Here is a 25,890-nt window from a genome sequence, read left to right on the forward strand (position 1 = left end):
AGTATCAAAAAGTGAATAATAATAATAATATTATTAATAAAAAAAAGACAGCCAACATACACTTGGCTGTTAAATGGTATAGTATAAATCTACATTCCGCTTAAGATGTCTTCTAGTCTAATATAACCTTGATAGCATCGGAGAGGTTGAAGAATATGAAAAGAGAAACTCAAATGTATTCATCTCAAACCTTCAAGCAAATGGGAGTCATCGAATAAATTCCCTCAAATCCTCGGTTTCCAAATTGTCAGTTTTAAACTGTCAGTTGATTTTTTTTCTTCTCAGAAGGAAGGTACAACCAGTTACCTTGATAGGAGCTTGTGCAGTGACTTGAACCCAAAAACTAGCAAGCAAACAAACAAACAAACAAAAAATCAAAATAAATGGAGTCTAAGTCACAAATGCTGTACCTTTGTGGTCAGTTTCTTGCAACCACAATAATGACCAACTCTGTACTTAGAAGTATTTGTGAGATATGGAAAATCAGGAGGAAGAAGACAGCGAGATAGAGAGATCATGTGACACATATGCTGTGATTGCATCTACACAGAGAGAAGGACAAGGACGAGCAAGACAACGGCAGAGGGCCTGATGCCAATAAGGCTGTTGAAGTGATTGGAGTGTCATTAGTGACACAGACTGCGCTCGGCTACAGCAGCATCGGGGACAGGACCAACACACCAATATGAAGTATTCATAACCAGGGGGGGGGGGGGGGGGGGTAGGGAATGAGGGGAATAGAACTTAGTGTGATGTGGGACTTCATTAGAATAAAATGAGCTTTGGAAGTGACAAGATCAAATAGTGAATTGCAATTGACACAGACTTTTGAAAACATGACGGGAAATCTCTTTGTTTTTGTTTTGTTTTTTGTTTTTCTCTCAAATATACTTGTTGCCTGTAAGCATCATGCAAGGGAATCACCCCTGTAACATCCATGTATAAGTGTTAAAACACAGTCATATATATATATATATATCTTTTTTTTAATCAAAGTTTATATTAGTGTTGAATTTTTTTTGCAAATCATGTTTAAAAAACAAAACAGAAACCATTTCATGTCACAATTTAAAACAGCATGGTACAGTACAAGGGCCGCCCACTATGGTCATCGACTCCTATATTTATCTGAAGCATAATATGACAGACAGGGCAAAAGAAATCAAACAATGTGTCCATACCTTTCCCTGTTAAAAACCGCAACCCCTCTGCAATGACCAGCATTCAGTCTTACGGATGAGCTGTGGCCAAGTCAAACCCACACAGCTGACTGTTGTGATCATGTGAGTTTTCTGATCATGGTGCTGTTTGACAGAGCACTAGAGAGAGGAACTTCAAAAAGCAGTTGTGTTTGGTCAAATGCATAAAAAAAGGGTCCTAATTTGTGAGTCAGTTTTCAGTTCGTCAAACTGAGGGAGTTCCCCCCCAATCTAGACCATAGATTCAGAGAGCGTGATTGGGAAAGGTAGGGCTCCCATGATAAAATGAACATGTCATGGATGGATTCTTTTCTTGCAACAGGTAGTACCTTTCAGAGCACACAAATAAACTGTTAGACATCCAAGGGGTAAAGAACTGTTAAGATGTGCCATATTTTCTGTGATAAAGAAAAGACAAAAAAAATGGTTTTATTTTAAAAGATAAAAAAGTAAGAATAACTTTAACACACAATGTATGAAGCAGACACTTGTATGAAGCAAAGAGCCTGAAACCTAAGACCCTTTCGTATGTTTTTTTTTGTTGTTGCTGTTGTTGTTGTTGACCAGGACAAGGCTCCAACAACATCAACTGCTAGCAGGTTGAGGGATGAGTATGGACATGTTGGGATGTTTTTTGTGTGTGTGTAAAATTCCATTTGTGGAGAGCAAGGTGAAACGACAGTTCTCAGTATGGCAGTCTATGTGAAGCCCGAGTGTATATGCGATGATGGATCTCAGTCTGGTCTGGGGTGGTGTGTTGTGTTGTGACAAATAGTCACGCTGGAAGGTCTGGGGGGGGTTGCCCTCGGTTTGGTGAGGGCTTCCATTACTGTGCTGCGTTCTTTTTGAGGGTAAAGTTTGACCAGTTAACAGCCACCTTCTGTCGCGTCTGTTTGGCCGAGTCAAGGCAGAACCTGAAAGGGGGGGGGGGGGAGAGAATAAATACTCTGGTGAGATTTTAAGGAGACGTTGAAGACAGGCACGGTCGGATCCACTGAATATACATATGCAATCAAAGCGACACTTACACAATCACAGAATCAATTATTAATGTCTCTGTTAATGTATCTATTAATTTCTTTGGACCGTTCATATGATAACCACTCTTGTGTTGTTGCCAGTAGAAGCAATCACAAAATGCAAAGTGCAAAGTAATTCCAATACCCACTCAGAGATAACAACTAAGGCATGGTCAAGTAATAGTCCAAAGGTATACACCGTCAATCTCATCCATTGCGTATGGATTATATACATTTATACCTAAATGAGAGGAATAACTGGGAAGCCTTGCAGAACGGGCATTCTAGAACTTTAGGTGATGCGTGCTCCAATAGCCAGCATGCTATGCCTATTTCTCCCAGCATGCAGCAGGATCATGTCAGTGTTAGTCATGCAGAGCTTGATGCATCATAGATCTTTGAATATGACTTTAAAAGTGTGTCTCTGTGTTTTAGATACGTGACATACCGGTATACAGTTAGAGTAATGTTGCCACAGTTACACAGATTTTCTAAAAATCACACTTCTGCAAATAATGAATCCCTGTCGATTAAATTCTAATTCAGTGTGTATATAATCAGCGTGCATATAATTTTCTATTTGTTTAAAAATGATAACATGGATCATGAGAAACTATCTGATGCATTAAGTGTTGTAGTAGGTTTTTTTCACTGCAATAACACTCAACAAGATCATGAAGCTTTTCATCTGTCTGCCCCATAACAGGCTGAATCAAAAGACTGGCGTTGCTACGGTAAGCTAAATTTAAGTTTGACAAGCCTAAAATAAGCCTAAAAGCTACAAAAACAAACTTGACACTCATATATTATCACCAATACTGTGTGCCTTTGAAACCTATGAAACACAGTAAAAGAAAGTCCAACACGGTAAATGTTACCGTACAGACTGATTAAATAATAGACTATGACTTATATAATATCCAACCAGCTCAACCTTAAACATTTCTTGTAATGCATCCATCCACTCAAAGATTGCCCTCACCTCTTGAAGTACTCAACCTCACGATCAATCTCATCCATTTCTGTTGGATCAAGGTCCTTGGGGAGGAACACATCTTCTATTGGATTGACACATAATGAAATCGTTAGAATTTAGACAAGCATCACAAAATACATAACATGTACATTGAGATAGAGACCAGGAACTGATAATGTTTTAGTAAAAACATGTCATTCAGATTCATCACCTATAGCCACCAACATGTGGCCACCAACAGTACACATAATGCTCTGAGAATAACTTTACATTTTACTTAGGTTAGTTACCAGGACAGAGATTTAATGTAGACCTTTACTCATTTGATTTTAAATAGTCACTCCCTATCTTTTTTATCTCAACAAATGTGCTCATCCTAAATGTTGAGTAGCAATTCATCTCACTTTATTATATATTTGTTTGTCATAAAGATGCTCAGAAATAACTTCTAACAACCATGAGATAATCATATCTGCCTCACAGCAGTGTGCGGGGGTGGGGGGATCATTGGCCTCACCAACTGTACTGCTGGGTTTATCTGGCTTGTTCTTGTTCTTCTTATTCTTGCCCTTAGCCTGCTGCTGCTGCTGGGAGTTAGCTGGAGTGCTGGAGTTGGCGTCGCCGTCACTCTTCCCTCTCGGCGTGTTGGTGCCTGCATTGGACACGCCCCTCACGGAGCCGTTCTGCTGATGCTGCTGCTTGGGTACCTTGGCGTCCTCATTCTTCTTGTGCCCGGTTCTCTGGCTCTCTGCTGTGGCCTGGCATTGCGAGGCGTGCTTCGGCCCGCTCTTGAAGGGCTTCTCGCCATCTGATACTACTGGCCGGCTTTCAGGGCCCTTCTGCGACTCTTGTCCTGTTTTGGCGGGTTTGGCTGGGTTGGGCTCCTGCTGGGACTGCTGGTCCTGTTGTTGCCTCTGCTGCAGCTGCTGCTTCTTGCCCTTCTTCGTCTTGGCTCCAGCTCCGGTGGTATTCTTGGCGTCCGGGGCCTCGTCCTTGGGCTTGGTTGGCGGGGCCGGTCCGGGCTGGGTGGCTTCGGAGCCCGGGGCCGGGCTCCTCTCTGGGGAGCGGATATGGATGAGTCTGGACAGGCTCGGAGTGGAGTTGAGCCGCTGGATGTCCTGAGCGGGCACCGTGTTATTGATGGTGGTGGCAGCGGTGGAGGCGTTTGTGGTGGTCGTCGTAGTAGTAGTAGTAGCAGCAGCGGCGGCAGCAGCAGCAGCAGCAGCAGCAGCAGCAGCGTCCTCCCAGCCATTGACCAGCTCCAGGTCCCTCTTGAGATCGCGCAGCGAGAGCGGGGCCATGTCCAGGTCGATGGGCTGCAGGTCGGACGAGCCGTTGAGGTGCGACAGCAGGTGGTTGCCCTCCAGCGTGGCGGCCTTCTTGGGGAAGTCGTTGACGTCCAGGTTGAGGTCGTACATGCTGAACGACGCGCGGATGGAGTCTTTGATGGTGTTCTTGATCTCCTCCAGGCGGCTGGTCAGGAAGCTGTTCACCCGCTCCAGCTCCAGCTGCGGCCACTCCAGCAGGCGGCTGGCCTCGCCGTCCGGGGGCGAGTCCTCCTCAGGTTCCGTTGGGGAGGGGTGCGGGTCTTCAAACATCTCCTCCTCATTACACTGCTGAGCCCTCTCCTTTTCCTGAGGGAAACAGTAACGGACACATTCAGTACTTACAGCTGCCTGAGCCTACAAATGGCTATAGTGACCAAGCACTGATATATACACGCCTTGCTTTTCAGTTAGAGATATCGCTGATAGCACATGTGGTTTTGATTTGGGATATTCCCCCCACATTTCGCAAAACAAAACTTCAGCTGTGAAAATACAGGGAGTGCATTTCATACCAGTACTACATTCATGAAATCATAATATGAACATGACTTCAATTTGGCAATGTGTGGATTTCAAAAGGACAAAGTAAATACACAGTACTTTTTTCTTCTGCTTGTGCCTGGCTCGCTTGGCTGCCTTGGCACTGTTGACGGGCTTGGGCTCGCTGCTGTTGATGAAGTCGAGCAGCTCGTCCACGTCTCGATGGTCAATGGCACTGGGCACGGCCGGGTCCGAGTCCTGGCGCGGCGGCAGCTCCTCTTTGCGCCGCGTGAGACGGGTGCGCAGCTTCTCCCGGATCTCGGCGTAGTTCCGGCTGGTCGGCGCCGCAGGGGGCTAAGGAGACGGAGGGAGAGTTTCCATCAAACCGTGGGATCAACGGCGAGAAAAACATGAACGGTCAATCTGTTGTTTTTGGAAGGCTGAGCCCTAGCCCTTCTGGGATAGGAGGAGTGTTGCGTAAATGGGTTTCTCATTTCCAAACAGACGCATCAAAGCCAGAGAAATAACACAAGTCAGCCAGTCAGACAGACAGGGTAAACCTGGAGATATCAGCTACAAGTAAAAATAACTAACTTAATTCATGGTTGAGAACTTTGCACCAATCAATAAACAGCATATCAGAACTAATCTGTACTATACAACTTCATTATTCTAGACTCAGAGCACCATTTACTCTTGGCCCCATGAATGCACAAGCATAGTCTAGTTACCGCGTTGTGTCCGAAGAACTCGCAGTAGCAGCAGTCACAGTATTTCCCGTCCTTCTGATTGGTGGAGGAGGATGCGCAGGAACTCCTTTCCGAGCTGCTGTCCTCGTCCTCCCCATCCTCCAGTTCACAGGGGGGGTGACACAGCGTCCCGTTCGCCAGCTTGTGCCCTTTACATGCCTGGTCCCTAAAAAAATTCAAGATTCAAATAAATTATGAATGTGTCTCTGAATCCATACTTTCCAAATTTCTTCAGAAAAGTTTCTTAGAAAACAAATAAAAACAAAGTATGAACCAGTTTAAACTCTGACTCCATATTTTCTACAAATTCACCCCTATTTTCAGAGACAAACTAAAGACTACTGCACACAGATATCCCTTTAACCTTTTTTTTTTAAAAAGATCAGAGACAAAAGACAAGAAAGAGCAAAGAAAGATACTTCACTTCACTTCACTCCTATACTATACTATACAAAAACACCTTGCCTGCCACTACAGATACTTATACACGGCCATTTCCGCTGTTTTAAGACAATGCAATAAATGGCACCTACCTGCACGCCCCTGCAGGTAAGTGGCCCACGTTAGACATGGTAACGCCTCCACTGTGACCGTTGCACGGGTGGTTGCAGCCCATGATGGGAGCAGCCAGCTTGCCATGCTGAGAGCTGACTGTGGGAATGTGGGAGTTCTTGCAGAGGTCGGCCTTGTGCAGGGCGTTTGGGCCCTCCGATCCGGCTGGGGGGTGTTTCGACGGCGGGGCGTGCAGAGTGCCTGGGGTCAGCGGAGAGAACGGGGCGTGCGAGGGCGGAAGACCCGAACTGGCGGAGCCTGCGTGAATGTGCTGGCCGCCGCCGGAGGTCTGTTTGGGCGGCAGCAGGGAGGAATGCTGAGAGGAGAGGCCCGTGGGGCTGTTGGGGGGCACCGACAGGTCTGGGTGTTGGTGGTGGTCAGCTGGGTGGAGCGCTTCACCTTGGGATCACAAACACCAAAGGAATCGACCTCAATCTCAAAGGATCTCAATCGACCTTCAGACACTAACCTGGTAAACTACTGCAATTTCCTCTGAGGTATCTCTATAAACTTTCACAGAACCCACCTGGAGGGGTTGGTCGCCTGCACATTGTTTTGAAGTGTTTGGGGGTGGTCTTGTGAAGGTCTGCAGAGGTAGACAGTGGCGAACCAGGAGACGTTGCACTGGAATTCTGGGACGCTGGATGACTGTAGGGACAGACCTTAGGCCCTGTCACCTTGGGGGCTTTCCCAGGGGCATCGTGACACGATCTCTTCTCATGACAACTTGGTCCCACCGTTCCACCTGCCATGGCAGAGCAAAGACAACACATAAACAAAGCTAAATACAAATATTCAATTAACATAAACATCCTGTAACACAAAGAAAATCTTATTTATAAGGAAACTAAATGAATATTTAGTCAATTTGGTCATAAAAGTATAGAACTGGCTTCCACATATCTGCAGATCTTAGGAGTAGCGAGTTTCCAATTGTAATAGCCTTTCATGCATAAGACAAGATGTTTTTCGGGGGAAACTTAAAACGAGTGCAATTGCATTCTACAGACTCTCCGCTTCCTGACGATGGCACCCTGATGATGGCTGACCTTGTTGCGAGTGTGAGGCAGCGTTGTGGGTGCAGTGCACGCCGCCGTTGGTGTGGGCGGAACTCCACAAGCCCGAGAGCTTGTGAGCTGACAGGAAGGAGCTGGGGTCCCAGTCCACCGAACTCTGCTCGGGGAAACCGTTGCCACACGTCTGCGACTTACAGGAGGAGGAGTGCGACAAGGGTGACTGGAAAAAAAGAGAGAGTACACAGATTAAGTAGGACAAGATCAGTGGCCCAAGGACATGAACATTAAGAGCCCACCAGCCAGTTCAAAGCCAGTTCACATTCATCTAACAAGAGAAGATGAACTGAACTGTTGTAGGACTCTATCAAATGTTATTTTTGGAAGGCCATCACTACAAAATGGAAGTTCACAGTGTAGTGACATTTGCAGAATGCTGCCCAAGTTTCTTCGATGACATTCATGATCGCTGCTAACTCTCTGGTTAAACAAAACAACTCGGCAGCAATTCCAAAACTGGGGTCTTAAAACTTAACATGTTGAACTTTTTGGAAACCTCAACTAATTGCAGCCGACATTCTAAAACTACAGATTTGACAAACAAAACAGTTTAATGCTTTAAACCCCTGTCATGTCATCAGATATTTGTAAACTGACTTGAAGACTATTTTGACATCTGATTCCCACAGAAATTAAGCTTTCACCTTGCACTACACTCAACACAGTTGTCGTGCTTAAACTCAGAAGTAGATTTAGTTCAACTGCTGGGAACTGACTCCATGATATCATATTACAGTTTTTGGAGTTCAAACAAGAGCCTACCTATCTAATTCATACACAATTCAGCCACAATTCTTTACATTTTTGGTGCATGACATTTTACTTTAAAGGAAAAATTTGTGCTGTTTACACCAATTACTGAAAAGTACAAATACATCTATAGTGTGACTGTTAGACTGCACCCGATGTCTTCTTATTAATATACCCCACGGTATATTCATGGGACACGAATCTGACTTCAAAACACAGAAATGAGTAATCATTTCAACAACATGTACTGCTGGTACAGCAGCATATTGTGTTTGGATAACACCCCGGAAAACTCTAAATTAATAACACAACAGTCCCTTAAGACAGTGCCACTCAAGCACCAGTCATGATCCAGCACACACCCACCGGAGTAACCTGCTCCTGTACTGCCCTCCTCTCGTCCTCCTCCACGCTCTTTTTGCAACTCTGGCAGATCCACAGCGGCACTTCGCCCAGCAGAGAAGGCACCGAGTCCGCTTGTTTACGGCCTGGGACCTCCCGGAGGAGAGCCTGAGGCAGAGCTGGCACCGCGTCCGCCAACTTGGGAGCGGGGAGCCCGTTCACAGAACTTGCACCCCAATCCTTGAACTCTCGATGGCATAGCAAGCAGCAAGTATGCATAGACTGAATAACAGGAAGAATAAAATACAAATTTATATTTATTATGGAGTAATAAATAACTGACAGTATATCTTAAATACAAGGAGGTGTGGTGCACTTCATGATACAAGCCGGCTTGATAAATCAATTAGTTATATCAATAACGCGTTAATATCTGACACACTGACAGTACATGTTTGAAGGCTGACTTGGTGCTGTACACAAAAATGCAAAGTAGATTCAACCTTGACATTGAGGACAACACATGCAGAAATGTTACTTTCGAAACGCACGTTAAGTATATCTGTCACACCTCGAGAAAAAACAAAGAAATTAAAGAAGAGTTCCGCGTCTGCGTCAAGACAGACTTAAATTTCAATGTTTCGAGTTTCTGACATTTCGTACATACTATCTGGATTAACATGCAATAAAGCGTAACGAGGCAGCTACACTCTAACACTGCCATAATTATGGCACCTATTGATAAACTACTCGACGTTGACTTGCATAATAAACTTCAGAGGAATACGCGAGGACATGTATCTAGTAAAGTTATTGCTACTTCTGAACAAGGTTTACCAAGAAGACGTGTCGCGGTTAGCTGTTTGGAGTACAAGCATGAACAGATAGCCAGCTAACTTACCTACCTAGTCTGGCGGATGTTAGCTTGCTAGCTAGCCATCACCGTCAGCTCAGTCTGGATGCGCAAGACTGCTAGCTACCACCTTTGCTTCAATTGAGAAGATCTACCAAGCCCGTCGCCCTGACGGTATGATCGTGCACGGTGTACTGTGAGCAAGGCTGCTGTATGACGTTTATTTATTTATTTAACGTTATTGGAGCTAACAAGCTATATGCTCCGCCCGATCGAAGTAGCTACAAACAGATCACATTTAAGAGCATACTGTATATTTCCGTCCCGCACATATCTCAATTCCACCTCAAACTCTGCCGAATGAGGTAACTTATCTGGATGCATAGTTAAATGGTAATTAGAAGGATTGTTTGGAGGACCAGTTAGCGAATTACTTTGGCTAGCTGGTTAGCTACCCTACCTGATTCGCCCTGGCCAGTCTATCCACTCCTGCATCTCCACCGCCACCAGCTGCATCGCCGGGAGAGACAGGGCTCTTCGATAAGGTCTGCTGCTGTCCGGACAATGCATCCTTCTGACCGACTCCTTGCTGTTTGCTTTTCTTCCTTGCCATCGTGAAAGTATCCTTTGAACCCTTTGGCCCAGTTTGCACCAGTTTACAGGTTTAATAAGACACACTTTCGATTCTTCTAGCACCACAAATGTTCCCTATCTTCTCTAGGCAAGACAACAGTCAATATGGCGGAGGGCTGGCACACTGGCGAGTTCAGAGGTCAGGGATAGTACTGGCAATATGGCTTCCATAGAGATGGATTGAATGAGGTTTTTTATGCACCATATTAACTGAGGGCAATATTTTACAGGTAAGCAAAGGCCCCTTGTACATTTTATGCTAGTGCTGCATGTGTTTCTGATTCTCTCTCATTGTTTATGTTACTGTTAATGTTTTGTGTGTAAGTCTTTGTTTTTGTGTCAGGTTTATTTAGTTTTTTCTTACTTGTGCCTTGGCACTCTCTTGGAAAATACTTAGGTAGGCCTACATAATTATAGTGAGGTGCAGCTGGCTAAAGAGTGCTATAATGGGATAGGCCAGTTCAACCTTAGAGTGCCAAAATAGTAATTTTACACAGCGTAACTTTACTAGATACAAATCATTAAGGCTTATTACATTATAAAATCCAAGGTGAATATGATGTTTTTGGATGTCTGCTATGTAAGCCATAACATTTGATTTATTACTGAAGTTTGATTAAACAAAAGTAATCAACTAAGCATGTCATTAACCCATGCAATTTTAATCCTATAACACAGATGAGAAGTAACCTATTTAAACCATAGTGTAAATGGGCATACTTTGACTGAGATTGAAAGGGTATTAGAGCATTGTGTGTGTGCACCTATGTTTGAGTGTTAGGAGTGTTCAGTGCATCAAACTCTCTTGGGGAAATATAATGTTACCTGGCTTATTAATACACTAGTGTATAAGGAAACATGTCTTGCTAAACAGATTTGGAAGAATTGTCTGTTGTTGTGTCTGAAGTCTCCCACTTTTAAAAAATCTGAAAATTTGAAAATCCTCTAGTGTGCACCAGGCATAATTGAGCAGCCTAAATTGGTGATGCAATTACCTTGGTCACCAACTGGTGGCAGCATCTGCATTCAGACAGATTCTGAATACTCTGCTGGTCGTTTCTCTTTCCATGTCGATTTTAATTAGGTCAATTTACAATTGCAGGTCTATGACAGCATAGACATATGACGGTAGTTCCCAAAGTTTCATGGCAGGCCCCCCTTTGACAATGAGGAAAAAAATGCCACCCCAACACACACAAAGACTGAGATGAAAAAATGTTCAACGTTTGAACAGCTTACATTTCCAATTGAATCACTTAAACGTTAATAAATCAGTTAATCAGTTAAACATTGGATCAGTTAATGTTAGACGCATGTCCATTGTATTAATGATTAGGCTATATATCCCTTGTATCACATAGCAAACATATAACAAACTACACTGGCCATATGATATAAGTACAAAGTAGGCTATAAACCATCACCAAAAAGGCCTACGTATGGATAACATGTAGGCTTGTAGATGAGGTTCCAAAAAATGGTTACCACAGAGTGAAAAATGTGTATATTTTCATAATGTAATTTACGTTGACATGACACTGTTTTTTCTTAATCTTGACTGAAATCATCAAAGTCACACAACAAACGAAAAAGTTAGCCTCTATCCTGAACTTCTCCAGGTCTTATCCCCAACTTCAACTTTATCCTCATTCATCGCACATTCTGCCCTTACGCGCTCCTGCGGTGGCGGAGTGAAGATGGCGGATGTAGTAGGAGCTGGACTGTCAGATGAAAAAGAGGCAGAAAACGACGAGAAGAGAGGGGAGAAATGCGTCAGGAACAGAGGCGTAAGGATGGGTGAAATAAACACAAAAGACATGGCCGAAACGCTGAGTTTTTACCAGAGACGTACGGTGAGAAAGGAGCAACATGACACCCCAGGTGAGTTTGTTTTTGGTTCGAGCTGGCTCAACCATCATTTTCTGACAGCTGACCTTCCAACGTGGCTTATAAACTGGGTTTGAGAGCGGGACTTGAATTCTAAATGTACTTTAAAGGCCCGTAAAAAACGACTCGCACAAATCTGCCCCTCTCCAAGAATATGCATGTGAGGTTGTATTCAGTAGAGAGATGGGAAGTGCGTGTTGTTATTGGGAGTTCGACGTAGCTTCGTAGCTAGCATAGTTGAAGTAGCAAGCTAACAAGCTAACATGAACTGTGTTGTCCCTCTTATTTTTTACCTTAAATGCTCCCAGTTGGTCTGCGTTTGAGCTAGCGATTAGTTCCTTTTTGTAGTTAGCAAATGTACTAGCCAACGCCTTGGCCACTTAAGTTAGTTGGCGTGATCTCAACAATCCGATGACTGACAGGGATTGAGTAACACTGTAGATAACTGAGAAGATAACTGTTTAATAATTGTACTTCATTTTTTTGTCCGTGTGGTAGAACGACCAACTTCGAGCCGAATTCGAATCTGAATTTTCGACATCTGTGGTTGTTGTGCAAGAAGGTCAAAGTTAGATATGATGTCATTGAAAAACTAGCCATATCTGTGTTTCTTTATGTAGTGCCAAATCATTGTTTCTTGACATAATTCGTAGTGACATATTTGTTGGAGGCAAACACTATTACCAGACGTTCTAGTCTGTTGGTGTTTTGAAGAGGGTCCTCACAGGGTGCCAGACGAACTAGAAATAATCTTTGCGCATGGGGTCAAATGGGGTAACTGCCAGCTGGTGTAAGTGAGCAGGCTGTGCTGTTAATCCCCATATTTACATTCTCAAAGATTCATACCTTCTTTAATGATGAGCCCGCTGACTGAAACATGAACTTTGCCTTCATGACCATACAGTGTAATACAATAACAGCAAGCTCTTGGCGTGTGCTGTTGTTAACTGTCACTAGAACAAACCATCTGATAAAAGGCCTGTTGTGTGTATCGGGTGGCATTAGTACACATAGTAATGTAAGGAATGACGTTACAGTGGCCACTAACGATCACAAACAACAACTGAAACGTTTACAGTCAAACTAAAATCTAACCACAAAGCAAAGGATGTCAAATTCAGAGTAGAATGTCCAGGAAAGGCACCAAAAACGGAAAAAGATATATATTTTTTTTAGAAAGCTGATGTAACCGCTGTTCTGAGAGTGTTAAGAGACTGTCAGCTATTGCTACTGCTAACAGCAAGTGCCATCTAAAAGCAGAAGAATGCACACAGTTTATGTTGTCTAAGCTTAAGCCCATGTTGTTGAGAATTACTAAGGTTCTAAGCCAAATGTGCAAACATTGATGAATGTTACAATGACAGTCAGCATATGTCCTGTCCTGTTTTAACATATTGCTTCCTTCTATTGTTGCCAATTGTTTTTGAGGGTCACTGGGGTAATATCACTTGGTCTTCTGTTGTAGACTCAGACCCGTCCCTGCTGCGGTTCATGTGTGCGGAACTAACCAGGGGCTACTTCCTGGAACACGACGAAGCAAAGTACACAGAACGCCGAGAGAGAGTGTACACATGCATGAGAATCCCCGGAGAGCTGGAGAGGGTAGGCCCCCCTTTCACACACAGACTCACTCACTCACTCACTCACTCACTCACACAGACAGACAGTCAGACACTCGTTCATGCATTCATCCATTCACTCATTCATTCACACATTCATTCGTTCATTCATTCACCCATTCACACATTTATTCATTCATTCACCCATTCACACATTCATTCGTTCATTCAGTCACTCATTCATTCACACATTCATTCACATATTCATTCACTCATTCATTCACTAATTCAGACACAGATATACAAACGCACGCGACACATGTCATTGCCGTTATTGCACACGCTAGCTCACATACTTCATTGTTTTCCAGGTACAGACTCTAGAAACCTATGGGTTGTCTTTGAGCCTATTGTAGTGCCTCAGGGAAAGCCCTACATACAAAGACATGGAGTTCATTCACCTCAGCACAGAAACATAACATGTATCTTCTGAACATGTCACAGGCCACGTGTACAGGTATTTCAACATGCAGGACTTAGTTCATGCAAGTGTTGATAAGATAGCGTAGCTTTGGGTTTCTGTGGATTACTGCTGTTAGAGACCCCGGGTTTTGTCCTACTGAATTCACTTTTTTTCTGTGTCTATTAGTGAACACTAACACTGGATGTTTTCCAGTAATCTGTCAACGTAACGTAACAAATGTAGCCCTCCTAAACAAGGACGAACAACATCTGTCACCAAGAGCAATATTTGCATAATTTCCAATACACAATTTCAACAAAAGCCTTGAAAAAAAGAGGATGAATTTATTATAATAGATTGAATTAAATGATTTGCTTTGATCATAGAAAATCTCCTGTTCATACAGATGCAGTAGGCCCAAAACAGCCAGTAGATGGCGTAGTTGTTCAATATGGCCAAAACATCCCTCAGTAACAAGCCTATCACACCTCTATCCTCTGTCAATTTAGATTCTAGAACATGTGATATTATTAAGTATATTAAGAAGTTCCCCTGTTTATTCTACACAGCTCATACCATTCTGTAGCCATACACAGACCTTATGTTGTGTCTTAATGTAGATGATTAAATGCACCCCCTACTTGGACAAGGCTTTGTGGTATACACATACACAGGCACAGACTCGTGGGTAGGAGATCAGTCTAGAGGCCTTGTGGAAACATCAGAGGGGCATCACCGTGGTAACCTCAGGGACCAAGAACTGTTTTATCCACCTTAGTCTTAGTACTAGTTTTATTTTCTGAAGATGTTTACACACACACAAACACACATGAGCACTTGAAAATATTCAGAGCACAGACTTCACTCTTGGTCTTTTCTGACAGAGACCTTCTAGAATGTCTGTTTAAGACATTTTTAAACAAATCTCTCAGATCACCTCCACTCAACGTCGTAAATACCTCCTGACCGCCCACACAAAGAGCCACTGAAATAAGCTTCAGCCAGTGCTCCCAGAGCAAATCAATGCTTTTCAGCTGCAAGCCTTTGGACATCATGAGAAGTGTAGCTCAGTCAATTGCCATGCTTTTATAATAAGCAGCTTAAGAATCACAGGAGGTTTTCTATTGTTATCAGTAGCCTACCTCTTCACCTAGAGCTGGAATGTCAATGTTATCAGTAGTAGAAGGGAGTAATAAAAGAGTCATTAATTGCCCTATCACCCTCAAAATGGCTGGCATCAGTAGGTATTTTTCCTTTGAAAAGATAGAATATACGGGTGTTTGGCATTCTCTGTTAGTGCCAAGGGTGCCGGTTGCTTTTGCGTTAAGCCTTTAAAAGAGGTTTCTGTCTGTGTTGTTGCCGTAATTGGCATCTCCTGACAGTCTGCACTTCCCGGTTTAAAATGTTGATGAAGGCTTAATTGGGTCCCCTGAGCTGTGTCCCAGGGAGTGTTTGTTCTCTCTTTAACGGAGTTTTGCAGGCTAACCGATTTGGCTGTAGTTAGAAATCAACTGGTTTTAGACGTTCATGTTCATGTTCTATAGGCTGGCTCTCTGTTTGAGTGAGAAAATAAGCTTTTCTAGCCCACATAGACACTCATTCACCAGTGGTCGGTATATACTCAAGTGGGCACATGTTAAGAGTATGGTCGCTGCTGTTTCCTCAGGTAACAGTTGTTTCTGGGACTACAAGCCAAGCCATTCTAGGAACAACACGAAGTGCCATGTAAAAGCAGTGCATTTCTCTCCTTTCCGATACCCCAGTTTATACTTTTATTACTATTTAAAGCTTTGTGTTCATTCTAATTGGCACACTAATATGTAATAAAATATTTTATTACATTGGAAATATTAACAAAACTAAGTCTAGCAATAGGCTACAGCATAAATCTTTCAAGCACACTGTAGTTGCACATTACTGTACATAAATCCCTTGAAGTGACGCGTGTAAATTGAATTGAGATAAAAAAAAAATCCTGTGTCCAGACCATCATAAACCACCTCTCTCCATATCCCCTCGCTTCCTTTGCTGACTCCTTCAATATTTGATGTAGCCAGCCAGCCAGCTAGGTAGCTAACAATGCTAGCTTAGAATCTTTGCGTAAGTTTAAGAAAGCATTACACAATATTAGCTTACAACTGTTTTGCTATGCAGTTTTCGCTAAATTGAGTTTGTTATGAGTGGATTTACGTCTAGTGGCATTTGCATTGGAATGCAGTTTAGGAACAATTTACCTGCTACTGGCAGGAAATAGAATTTTGAGTAAGAAGGCGTATGTGAATGACCTCACAAGCTCGAGTTTTCGACGACTGGCTGAGGTACTTGATGTCCCATTTATAACATAATAAATGTAGTCCCCGGATCAACTGTGACACGAGGACATCAGAGCGACCTTGAGATTGCCATCATCACCATCACCACTCAGCAAAATATATTTTAGAGAAGATATCCACATTGGCAGTAGCTAAAATAGCATTGTTTGTGTTGCGTCCTGCAGCTGATGACCTTCGGCGTGTTCCTGTGTCTCGATGCCTTTCTGTACGTGTTCACTCTGCTGCCACTGCGGACTTTCCTGGCCCTGCTGCGCATCCTCACCATACCCTGCTGTGGACTCGGGTGAGACGCACGCACGCACGCACGCACACTGTGTGATGTAACTGAGACTTACTCTCACCCATTCATTGTGAAGCGAACCCCCCCCCCCCCCCCCCCCTCCACACACACACACACACACACATTTTGACACACGTCCATACACTCTTATAAACACACCATATTTGAGGTATTACTCCAACTCTACCAGCCTTCCCAGGTAACGTGTTTTTACCCTCTTGACTGCTCTCTCTCTCTCTCTCCCTCCCTCCCTCCCTCTCTCTCTCTCTCTCTCTCTCTCTCTCTTTCTCTCTCCCTCCCTCCCTCCCTCTCTCTCTCTCTCTCTCTCTCTCTCCATTCACCTCTCTGACTTGTCTACTGTTACTAGTAGGGTCCTCTCACTGTTTCTGTTACCTTTAAAAATCTGCCCCCCTACCCTGTTGCTCTTCCCCCTTTGCCCCTTTGCTCCTCTGTTTGTTGTGTGTTGGGCCTAACGGCCTGTGTTCTTCTGCCTCTTCCTCTGCAGGGCAAATGTCTGCCCATACTGCAACAGGAGCAGGTAGGCGCAGCAGTGCCCGTGTTCGTTCCGCTGAATGTCTCCTCCATCCTCATGCCATTTGTCAGATGTGTGACTATGGGTGGGGAGGCTGAGGGGCGTGGCTGGCTGGCTGGCTGGCCGCCTGACGCAGTGTTGGCATGCTCTGGCCCCCTTTTTAGAAATGTGGGGTTGAGCTGGAGCAGAGAGCGTGCTAACACTGCCGCTAGGTGTCAGATGTGTGCTAGGCGTGCATTGGGTTTGGCTTGGGGGGGGAGGAGGTGGGGTGGAGTGGGTGGGGTGTTTGTTACCCCCGGCATCCACAAGCTTACTCATTCGTCTCCCGTGAACTGTCCCCCACCAACCCCTCTCCCCCAAACCATCACCATCTCCGCAGCTCTGTTTTTCATCGCGTTCTCCCCGTCCATGCACTCTTACTCCCACATGAGGAGAAGTTGTGGGTTTTCTATCAAATTTTTATGTAAAACCTCTGGTTTCGAGGCAGATGAAAAAGTCATGAGAAAACACAGAATAAATCAATACCTTCCAGAACTTTTCCTCCCACTTCTCCCTCACTGAACTTTCTTGCCGCATCCATAAAGCCTGTGCCTGGATCTTTTTGTTTTTGAGGAGAGGCTCTCAGGGGCCCCAGCCGTTGCCTGTCCGCCTGCGGGGCCCTGCTGGCTGGGGTTGCTTCAGTTGCCGCGGCCCCTGTGTGAAAGATGGGAGAGATCACATTTCCAAAAAACACACACAGACAACACCACACAGACAACACCACACAGACAACACCACACAGACAACACCACACAGACAACAACACACAGACAACAACACACAGACAACAACACACAGACAACAACACACAGACAACAACACACAGGCAACACACTAACACGTATAACACACACAATACACACACACACACAGACAAACATGCACACACTAACACAGATACCACACACACACACATGCTCAGCATTGGCAGATGGCTCCTATAGCCTAAAGCATTGCAGTATGCACACTGTTGTTCTGTATGCTTCACAGCAGAGAGAGAGGAAGGCAAGGGCTGAGCTGCATTTCAAAGCCTTCACTCACCCAAGTGCAGTTAGGTTTTGTCTTCAGGTTTTTAGCAGAGTGTTATTTTATACTATTCATACTATTTTATACTTGTAGGGCCATCAGGGATTACTATTTATACTTACCACAGTAGGTATTTGAGGCCGTGATCACTGAAGCTTCTCATAATAGTGATGCCATGTAGAGTATCCTCTCTTGCATATGATGTTAAATTATATATATATAATGGATGATGCATAATGGGCAATATAGACTTAATGTAGCTGTGGGTTACGAGGGCCCTAAGCTGACTGAGTTTGAGAGCAATTACTATGTAAGGCAGCTGCCCCGATGCAGCAAGCTGTACGTATGCATGTCGCGCTAACACTGATTTTACTGCTGGAGAATTTGGAACAAGCTAAGAGGCTTGCGTCAGCCAAAGGATTTGCTGCACATATTTTAGGTGCCTGTAATATGGAATGGGATGCAATATATTAATGCATTTCCCACTGCATCCAATCAGGACCTTGTCGGAGTTGATGCGGCGCATTCTTTCGGAATTTCATGCATCATGTTGCGCTATCTTTGCATGTGCTAATTTTGTTGTGTAAAGCTTCAAGGCGCAATTTCAGTTTGTTGACAGGGTCTGTGTGGAATGATGCATGTGTTTATGTTTGCCTCTCTTTCTTGTGAATATGTCTGCACTGAACTAAAAAAAAACTGCTCAAATATTGATCTTAGACCAGTGCAGACTGCTAGGGGGATTTGTGTGTATATTTTGTTTTGCTCAAACAGAATTTGACTCTCTGGACTTTTTTTTATGTGTTATTTATTTTCAATATCACTCAAAACACATGGATTAAAATTGCACTGTGATCATTAATGCAGGTTGTTGGGTTGGGAGGGACGGTTTTATTTGTATCTCTGCATACTTGTTTTGTGTCTGTAGAGCTTCCATCCCTTAGCATGGTTGATAAATAAATCTCAGACAGTCAGAAGGTAAACCAAAGGGTATGCGGAAGACAGTCACAGTGTAGCAGCTGCTGGAAAACAGTCAGAACTGACCTATGACCTTGCACACATTCATGTCAGGCGGTCAGTCTGTCAGTCAAACAGTTGCTCTGGCCTTTAATGTTAGGCACCTTCTAGGAATTAAACTTCTGTGCCACCAAAGAGAGAGCATGAAAGTAGGCTCCCCACCCACACCAGACTGTAACAGTGAATGTATGAACAGTACCCAGGTCCATAAAATGATGGCCTTCTAGAACCCTCCCATCAAAATTGCTCCTTTGCTCTTATATGTGTGTGTGTGTGTGTGTTTGTGTGTGTGTAAGAGTAAGACTGAGAAGCATCTCTGACCACTAAAAACATCTATAGCTTCACACACACACACACACACACACACTGCAGGCAGGAAGGAAGGAAGGAGACAGAGCCTCATGAAAGTAGGCTACATCACAGCCACCAGTTCTTCCACCTACTCCTTTAAAACAAACACCCTCACACTTGCTATCATGACATCCTCGTGCACGCTAAACTACACACTGACCCCAGCAAAGGCATCTTGCAAGCACAGCACTCTGGCATACATGTGCCCAACAGTTGACCGCAGAGCGTCAGTGCCCAGACACTATCAAATTCAGATCGTACACTAATGCCAGAGTGCCAAGAGGCCAGGCACTATCAGGTTAAAGATGTACTCCAGTGCCAGGGTACAGCAGTGCTCAGTGCTCAGCATTATTAGCATGCCTGGGACTCCTACACTCTACACTGCCCCCTTGTGGACAGCTGTGTGTATGCAGCTTAGCAGGGGTCAGTCAGGGGTGAGATGACCATAAAGGCCATGTCTGTCTGCAAGGTCTTGCACCTGAATGAGTTGTGGTTTAGCTTTGTGATACTGACTACTTGAGATGTTGCTCTGGAGAGCTGATCTATGAACTCTGTTCCTCTCTGAGGCGGTGGGCACAGGGCACATCCTTCACTATGTATTACGGTTACCCTAAAATGGACTTGAAATGTTTATTATAAGTCTGAGTGAAGTATGTCATGATCTGCCGTACTTATCTGAAAATGGATCCCCATAGTTTGACCAGCCACCAGCGGTGCTGTCTCGGATGGTTTGTCGTTTGCGAGGTGATGCAGTCATTCAACTGGTTTGTGACATGGGTCATTTCATCTGACAATTGTGGTCACAGACTAGACAGTAGCTCTGGAAGGACCTGCCACAATATCAACCGTTCATCCTAAAGACGCGTTGCACTGGTCAGTGACCCAGATGTCAGACCGAGAACGGAGACTGACTATGACGTTGTGTTTGGAAATTAAGGCTAAATACTGTCTGTGTGTCTGGAAGCCCCATGTTGTCTTCATGTCTGGAAATGGGATGCCTTTATGAAATAGCAGAAGCTTTGGTGAGGTTAATAGTGATGTAAAGATTATATATGGGGCCTGTTTTAACTGGAATGTTTTGACTGTGTTGACACCTCATTTGTGTGTCTTAAAAGTCCTAACAGGAGGGAATAAACCCTTGTATGGGCAGCACACAATGCATTATTTAGTGTGTTACCCTGTGAGGCTCGTGTGCAGTGTGCTCCCCTAAGCAAGGCGTAGGTGTGACTCCTGTGATGTTGTGAGGGTGTTATTTTAAGAATTAATGAGACGCCAAAATTAACACCCACCCACCCACCCACCAGCCCTGCCCCACACACATATCAGCTCTCTCAAATTAATCGTACACATGTACACACACACACACACACATACACTTCAGCAAACACGTGTGCGCACACACATTCACAGGCCCTGGTGTTCAGACGTTGGTGCCATGGCTTTTCATGCTCATATTTGGACGAGTTGCACAACAGTTGTCCCCAGTTACCGGTTTCATTATGGGCACCGTGATCCATCTTCACCGTTGTTATAGTGTTGTCACGGTTACCTGTTTCATTATGGGCACTGTGGTCCATCTTCACTGTTGTTATGGTGTTGTGTACTGGGAAGGGTAGTATTGTCCAAGCCTTCTGGGGAACACATACACAAGTTTTAAAAATGCACTGAGCTCTCACTGAGCCAATCACACCTTCCATGGGCCTCTGCATGTTGGAGACAGGTGTTCGATGTAGCATGCAGCTCAGATAGACTTAAGGAGATTTAGACCTTGAGGAGTAGGACTACATCTAAGCTAATAGAAAGGATCCACATGAGTCACTCTCCTAACCATATGTCTCAACCTCTTCCTCCTCCCTTTTGTGTTTGTGTGTTTGTGTGTTTGTGTGTTTGTGTGTGTGTGCGTGTGTGCGTGTGTGTGTGTGTGCGTGTGCGTGTGTGTGTGCATGTGTGTGTGTCTGTGTGTGTGACCTCAGTGGGGCACGTCTGCTGCAGCCCGCCCAGGTGTGTGACCTGCTGAAGGGGCTGATCATGATCCTGTGCTTCTGCATGATGCACTACGTGGACTACTCCATGATGTATCACCTGATCAGAGGCCAGTCCGTCATCAAGCTCTACCTCATCTACAACATGCTAGAGGTACTGGACACCTGTCACCACTGATCTGTGAACAGTACCCAGACACTCATGCCTTGAGTTTGGGAGGTGTAGTACAGGGGTGCTAAGTGATATGCTTTAAGAAGGTATCCATTGGCTTTTGAAATTTAAAAATGGACTGAATTCAGTCAATCAGTAATTCCTTCATTCAACCATTCACTCACTCATCCATTCACTCATTCACCCATTTACACAATATACAATCCACAATATACACACATACATTGTGAAGCATCGGTGGAAAACAAACATTCAACAGTCATTCATTTTCTTGCATTTTTTCCTCCCTCTAAAGTCTCACATGTCCTCTGTCCTCTGCTTGGTTAGGTGGCAGATCGTCTCTTTTCGTCCTTCGGTCAGGACATCCTGGACGCGCTGTACTGGACGGCCACGGAGCCCAAGTCCAGGAAGAGGGCCCACATTGGAGTCATCCCCCACTTCTTCATGGCTGTCTGCTATGTCTGTATCCTTTCTTCCCATCCAGTGCACATCCTGTCTGAAATATCACATTTGTTGGCATTTCAGTGATCTATCTAGTACGTGATTACTTGCAGCACACTTAATGCATATCTCCTAACTGTACTTTTTTTTCGGGAGTTGTCCCTAATGCCTTTGCGCTGGATGCCCTTATTTCTCACTGCTCTGCTATGTGAGCTGTGGCTGGTGTAAGTCCTCATTTAAGGGCTTTTTTTCCTGAGCGACCCCTCCTCTCTCAGTCCTCCACGCCATCCTCATCATGGTGCAAGCCTCCACACTCAACGTGGCCTTCAACTCTCACAACAAATCACTGCTCACCATCATGATGTCCAACAACGTAAGTCTCTGTCATGACTGAGAATCAGCATTTCAGTGCTACTAAGAGTCATTATGCATATGGCATTAAGCATATGTTTTCGACAGATACAGTCGTATATAGAGAGAGAGATTTAGAGATATTTATATATACGCTTGGATATCTATGTGTGTTTGTGTTTCATTCAGAATGTGCAACTCAGGGGTTTACATAAGTAAAGTTTTCTTTTGGAACTGAAACTGGTTTGTAAGCAGCAGTGCAAATTCATCCATATTTGATCAAGAGTGAGCGTGCTCAGCATGTTACATGTAGAACAGCACACCTACACGTCTTCAAGTATGCGATTTGACGTGTGTGTGTGTGTGTGTGTGTGTGTGTGTGTGTGTGTGTGTGTGTGTGTGTGTGTGTGTGTGTGTGTGTGTGTGTGTGTGTGTGTGTGTGTGTGTGTGTCCTGCAGTTTGTGGAGATCAAAGGTAGCGTCTTCAAGAAGTTTGAGAAAAACAACCTGTTCCAGATGTCCAACAGCGGTACGTTCAGCAGCAATCTCATTCACAGCAGACACACCCCAAGCAGCGCATCAATGTCATGCATATCCCACCTATGCATACATATAAAAGCCATTTCTGAGGCTCTTCAATAAGAGCCAAGTTGCAAAGCCGATGATTGGACAGATATTTATATCTCCTTTATGGCTCCCTTTGATATGCTAATCATATATGTCTTTAGAAGGCTGCTTCACTTGAATCCAGTTAGCAGGCAGCGTATGGATGGATATACTGTATCTCCACCAGGGGCAGCTTGTTCTTATCTGTGCGGGCTGCTGACTGGAGACACAAATAAGGCTCAGTCTTAATTCCCCCTGGGGAGTCACCCTGTCTCGCCCAGGTCCACTGCTCGGCTTAATTGGGCAGTTAAGGTGTCTGATTAGCTTGCTGCGCCCTGGGTGGATCTGATATGGTCTGAATAAAGCACTTGGGACGAAGAATGCTTCTTACTGAATGTGTTCACGGTGATTAGTTAGGTTGACTGTAGTATTCATTCATATATTCTGTTTGTTTGTTTGTTTGTTTGTATGTTTGTTTACTTGTTTTTTTTACAGATATCAAGGAAAGGTTTACCAACTATGCCCTTCTGCTCATCGTTTGCCTTCGCAACATGGAGCAGTTCTCCTGGAATTCAGGTGACTGGCATCAGTGTGTCGGATATCTTGACCGTTGTGCAGTAGAATGCTTTAAAGGGTGCTAGCCAACTATCTCACTCCATGAAAGGAATTAGTCTGCAGGTGACAAATGACATGTATCCAGTTAGCAGGTTTTACACAGTAAAATATAGGACCTTAACTGTAGAGGTATCCCTCTCAAAGGAGGACTTTTCTGTACAAACTGGTACACATATTTTAAATCGAAATTTTACAGTGTAATGTTATCTTTTCCGGGCAGAAGTAAGTCGGCTTTTACCCCGTGTATAATGGAGGAAAAGGTGTAAGTACATGCCAGAAATATCAGCCTCAATTCCCAGTTAATTTACAAACCTTTTAAAACCCTCTTTTCCGCCAGGCTAATTTGTCCCATTAGGCTCGCTGTCAGTATAGTTTTGCATTCAATGACTGCCAGTCATTACCCGACTGACACTCCTAAGAGTTCCTGTAATATCGTTTATGTTTGGTGGTTCTGGGGGATCAAACTGTATTACAGATCATCTTGTGTCCTTGTTATAGACTACATATATATAATATCCCTGAGCCATCATAGCACTTAACAATGCACAAAACTGACCTGTATTTGTGTCTCTGTTGTGTTATATGTCTTGTGTTTTTATAGTGTAAATATGTATATATATATGTTCAATCTATATTTTTATTGTTTTTGTGTCTGAGAGCTGCTACCTTAATTTCGTTGTACTTGTGCAATGACAAATAAATATATTCTATTCTATTCTATTCTATATGGGTAGAATAAGATGACAATATTTGATTTTAGTACTTTATATAGTATACTACTTGGGGAGATAATTTGATACACAGGAGGTATACTTAAAAGATGTTTCTTGATTGCAGATCACTTGTGGGTCCTCCTCCCTGATGTGTTGATGGTCATTCTGTCTGAGATGGCCGTGGATGTTGTCAAGCATGCTTTCATCACCAAGTTCAACGACATCACTGCAGATGTAAGAAAAGAGCATCATATTCAGAGAAGGATTACAAGGATGCAGGCCCACCCCTCTCCCACACACACATGCGTGCGCACTCATACACACACAAGAACACACACACACACACACACACACACACATACATGCGCACTCATGCGCACTCATACACACACACACACACACACATAAAGATGCGCACTTATGCGCACTCATACACACACACACACACACACACACACTCACGCATACATGCGCAGTCATGCGCACTCATACACACACACACACACACACACACACACACCACATCGCCAGGGCCTGGAGGCACTAATTTGAGCAAACATGGGTTTATTTGAAGTGCTTTCTCCAGGCTTGGAACTTGAAAGTTCCACTGTGTAAACTCTTACTAGCTTGCTAGTCCAATAGAGATGCATGAGTATGCTAGCCAAGGCTGACCTGCCTCTGTCAGAGTTGAGAAAAGTAGGTATCACAGTCACACTCTGTGTGTGTGTGTGTGTGTGTGCTTCGAAAGGCATGAAGGAGTCTGTTTCAGTCGTGCATTCAAATATGCACTTTGTTTAAATAGACATAATGCTGTTTATCAGGTGCGTTCATCCAATTGTCCCCTAAGTGAAGGGCTCTATTGTGACACTGTGAATGTTCCCTTGAGGCTGTAAACATTACTGTTACTCTGCAGTGCAAATACCCTGCACCACCAGTAAAACAGCCTGAAATTAATGATATTAACATTTAAGTATCTGTGATTTGTGCTAAGTAGCTGATTTTCCCTGTTTAATTTTGGTCTGTTTTTTTCTCTCCGCAGGTCTACAGTGAGTATAAAGCCAGCCTGGCTTTCGAGCTGATCAGCAGTCGACAACAAAACGTATGTAGCTGAAGTTGGTCGTATAAACAAGCTTGTCTTAGACGTGTATTTGTGTGCATGTATTTGTGTGCGTGTATTTGTGTGCGTGTGTGTGTGTGTGTGTGTGTGTGTGTGTGTGTGTGTGTGTGTGAGTGTGTGTGTGTGTGCGTACACGTGTGTGTGTGTGTGTGTGTGCGTACATGTGTGTTTGTGTGTGTTTGTATATATGTGTGCGTGTGTGCGTGTGTGTGTGTGTGTGTGTGTGTGTGTGTGTGTGTGTGTGTGTGTACATGTGTGTTTGTTTGTGTGTGTGTGCCTCTGGGTATGCACATGTGTATGACATCTGACATGTGTTGTTTGTGTGTTCCCAGGCCTACACGGACTACAGTGACTCTGTGGCCAGGAGAATGGGCTTCATCCCTCTGCCTCTCGCTGTGCTGGTCAGTGCTCTCACTGTGCTCATCTTAGACAGGGTGTTTGTTTCTGTGACTTCAT

At 44.1% G+C, this 25,890-nt stretch overlaps 2 protein-coding genes across 3 annotated transcripts in view; one reads left to right on the forward strand and one right to left on the reverse strand.

Moving 5' to 3' along the window:
• On the reverse strand, window positions 1-10,065 carry fam193b (family with sequence similarity 193 member B). Its single transcript, XM_012832274.3, has 10 exons — window positions 9,782-10,065; window positions 8,493-8,750; window positions 7,353-7,539; window positions 6,830-7,048; window positions 6,285-6,702; window positions 5,734-5,917; window positions 5,123-5,356; window positions 3,712-4,828; window positions 3,201-3,276; window positions 1-2,113 (listed from the first exon to the last, which is right to left on the reverse strand). Exons 1-10 carry the CDS (start codon window positions 9,932-9,934, stop codon window positions 2,026-2,028), a joined length of 2,934 nt encoding a protein of 977 aa, XP_012687728.2. The 5' UTR covers window positions 9,935-10,065; the 3' UTR covers window positions 1-2,025.
• tapt1a (transmembrane anterior posterior transformation 1a) overlaps window positions 10,065-25,890 on the forward strand; it is a 21,132-nt gene continuing 5,306 nt past the window's right edge. Inside the window, exons 1-13 of one of the 2 annotated variants that reach the window (XM_012832295.3) lie at window positions 10,065-10,184; window positions 11,574-11,835; window positions 13,307-13,443; window positions 16,361-16,479; window positions 16,982-17,014; window positions 21,412-21,574; window positions 21,920-22,055; window positions 22,309-22,406; window positions 22,843-22,912; window positions 23,485-23,565; window positions 24,442-24,551; window positions 25,357-25,416; window positions 25,767-25,835. In XM_012832295.3, coding sequence (XP_012687749.1) covers window positions 11,652-11,835; window positions 13,307-13,443; window positions 16,361-16,479; window positions 16,982-17,014; window positions 21,412-21,574; window positions 21,920-22,055; window positions 22,309-22,406; window positions 22,843-22,912; window positions 23,485-23,565; window positions 24,442-24,551; window positions 25,357-25,416; window positions 25,767-25,835 — 1,260 coding nt within the window. In that variant the 5' untranslated portion in view covers window positions 10,065-10,184; window positions 11,574-11,651. The remainder of the gene's footprint in view (window positions 10,185-11,573; window positions 11,836-13,306; window positions 13,444-16,360; window positions 16,480-16,981; window positions 17,015-21,411; window positions 21,575-21,919; window positions 22,056-22,308; window positions 22,407-22,842; window positions 22,913-23,484; window positions 23,566-24,441; window positions 24,552-25,356; window positions 25,417-25,766; window positions 25,836-25,890) is intronic. The other variant, XM_012832302.3, reaches the window with a different exon arrangement.

This window comes from Clupea harengus, chromosome 20 (genome assembly GCF_900700415.2).
Source record: "Clupea harengus chromosome 20, Ch_v2.0.2, whole genome shotgun sequence".
NCBI classification, from domain to species: Eukaryota; Metazoa; Chordata; class Actinopteri; order Clupeiformes; family Clupeidae; genus Clupea; species Clupea harengus.

Excerpts from the sequence above, each read along its gene's own strand:
- fam193b (XM_012832274.3), bottom strand. The coding sequence starts at position 9,934 with ATGGCAAGGAAGAAAAGCAAACAGCAAGGAGTCGGTCAGAAGGATGCA. Across the intron at positions 7,540-8,492 it reads TACAGGAGCAGGTTACTCCG|TCACCCTTGTCGCACTCCTC; the intron begins GTGGGTGTGTGC and ends CTTTTTTTCCAG. Across the intron at positions 5,357-5,733 it reads AGTTCTTCGGACACAACGCG|CCCCCTGCGGCGCCGACCAG; the intron begins GTAACTAGACTA and ends CCGTCTCCTTAG.